This window comes from Neomonachus schauinslandi, chromosome 3 (assembly GCF_002201575.2).
Source record: "Neomonachus schauinslandi chromosome 3, ASM220157v2, whole genome shotgun sequence".
Lineage (NCBI taxonomy): Eukaryota > Metazoa > Chordata > Mammalia > Carnivora > Phocidae > Neomonachus > Neomonachus schauinslandi.
Window position 1 is genome coordinate 914,806 of NC_058405.1, and position 2,135 is coordinate 916,940.

Sequence of the window (2,135 nt, forward strand, 5' to 3'; positions counted from 1 at the left end):
CTGAGCATCACGGTCCTGGGGGACTCACACCAGGGCTCCTGAGCATCACGGTCCTGGGGGACTCACACCAGGACTGCTGAGCATCACGGTCCTGGGGGACTCACACCAGGGATCCTGAGCATAAAAGGCCAGGCAAAGACACTGAGGCTTTCCAACCCCAGATAACTGACAGAAGCCTCATCCCTTAGTTTTGCCTTTCCTCTCCCTGGCCTCTGGTTTGCTTAGAGCAGAAGGTGGTTGTGACCCAGAAAAGCACTTTGGGTATAAGAATGTACACTTGTATGGTAAAGGATTGAACTCACCCAAAGAGCTCCTAGGCGGTGACCTCCACACCCTGGCTGGTGAAGTTGGACACTTTTAATTTAATCTGCCTGATAAGAATGTTGTTTCCCTGGGGGCTTTGGCCCATACTGGATGTCTAACAATGTGATTCATGGTGGGGTCTTGGGCCACACAGTGTCACCTCCACCTCTGGAGGGGCTGGAGACTAAGATCAGCCATGTCTACATGACTGAGCCCGGTACAGTCTCTGGATAAGGAGGCTCAGTGTGCTTCCTGGGTGGTGGTGACACTCCCTAAGTCTCGTCACACATTGTTCTTGGAGGACGGAAGGCTGTCCGTGGTACTTCACTGGGAGAGGACAATGAGAAGCTCATACCTGTCCCTCTGCTGACTTTATTCTGTATCCTTCCACTGTAATAAGCTGTAATTTTGAGTATATCTGATGGTCTGAGGAACCCCTGAACTTTGCAATACTTTAATATTTGAAAGGTGAAAAAATATCTCACACTTTTGTAAAGCAGGAAGGGAAGACACAGTTTTCCTAGCTGTCTCGACTGGAAGCTGGGCAGCCATGCAGAGCCCTCACTGGGCTCTCTCCAGGTGTATCTGAATCTCCCAGCACTGGGAACCCAAGGGTTTTAGGATTCCCAGAAGTGGATGGGGGCAACCAAGTTTGAGAACGAGCACCTTAGGACCAAGACTCTCGTGTTGGCAGGGGAGCAGGCCATGCCTGTCAGCCTGTTGGGGGCTCTGTTTGCAAACTGTGGGGTTCCTCACTTGTCTCACAGTTCCGGCCCTGGAAACCATCGAGGCAGAAGCAGATGTAGGACTGGAGCTGGTCCTCACAGGTGCCTCCATTCCGGCACGGGTTCGAGGCACATTGGTCCCCATCTGTGGAGAGCGTCAGTGTCAGTATGCTGAGGAGAGGGGCTGGTGGGTGGGATGAAAATGGGCCATTTACCAACTCACCAGTGTAAGAAATCCAGAACCGCTTCTGAGGGAACAAGAGGAAGCAGTGTGAGACACGTTCACCAGAAGCAAATACGTATGGTGTCCACAGACTGGACTTGGGAGCTGGGGTGAACTGTGGTGGGCTGGGGGCTTCTGACCTGGGGCCCTTTGAGGTGGGCTCTGGAAGCCAGACTTTTCCTTTGGGGATGAAGTGAGTTTTTCCAGGAGGAGGAAGTTTTTTCCTAATCCTATCCCCTCCACCCCAGATCGCTAAGACCACCAGAGGTCACAAATTTCCCTCTCCAAATTCAGAATTCCTGAGTTTCTGCCCCAACTCTGCCACCTCCAAGATGTGAACTTGGGACAGGACATATGTGCTCTCTGAGCCTCCATTTCCGCCTCTGGTGATGAGGAGGAAATCCATACACATGTGTGACAGGAGAAGGCGGCAATGGATGCAAAGGGCTCTAACAAATTTATTCCTGAGGAATCTTCTGGCCAAACAAACTGAAACCCAGGATTACTGTAAGAATAAAATAAGATGAGAACTGTGGGACATGCGTTGAAAAACCAAGTAGTGCACAAATGCAAGGAGTGACCATCCTCAATGTACCTGAAAAGGGTCATGTTAGCCTCTGTCTCAAGTAGCCTCGCTTCCTGTTGAGTGTGAAGTGTGTCCCATGAGCGTGAGGTGTCCTGTGAGTGTGAGGTGTCCTGTGAGTGTGAAGTGGTGTCCCGTGAGCGTGAGGTGTCCTGTGGGTGTGAGGTGTCCTGTGGATGTGAGGTGGTGTCCTGTGGGTGTGAGGTGGTGTCCTGTGAGTGTGAGGTGGTGTCCTGTGGGTGTGAGGTGGTGTCCTGTGGGTGTGAGGTGGTGTCCTGTGGGTGTGAGGTGGTGTCCTGTG

General features: G+C 52.0%; 1 protein-coding gene across 3 annotated transcripts in view; it reads right to left on the reverse strand.

Moving 5' to 3' along the window:
* F7 (coagulation factor VII) overlaps positions 1–2,135 on the reverse strand; it is an 11,127-nt gene that overhangs the window by 5,089 nt on the left and 3,903 nt on the right. For 2 of the 3 annotated variants that reach the window (XM_044913131.1, XM_044913130.1), the window contains 2 exons: positions 1,252–1,276; positions 1,060–1,173 (listed from right to left, as the gene is read on the reverse strand). In XM_044913131.1, the coding sequence (XP_044769066.1) occupies positions 1,060–1,173; positions 1,252–1,276 (139 nt within the window). The remainder of the gene's footprint in view (positions 1–1,059; positions 1,174–1,251; positions 1,277–2,135) is intronic. The other variant, XM_044913132.1, reaches the window with a different exon arrangement.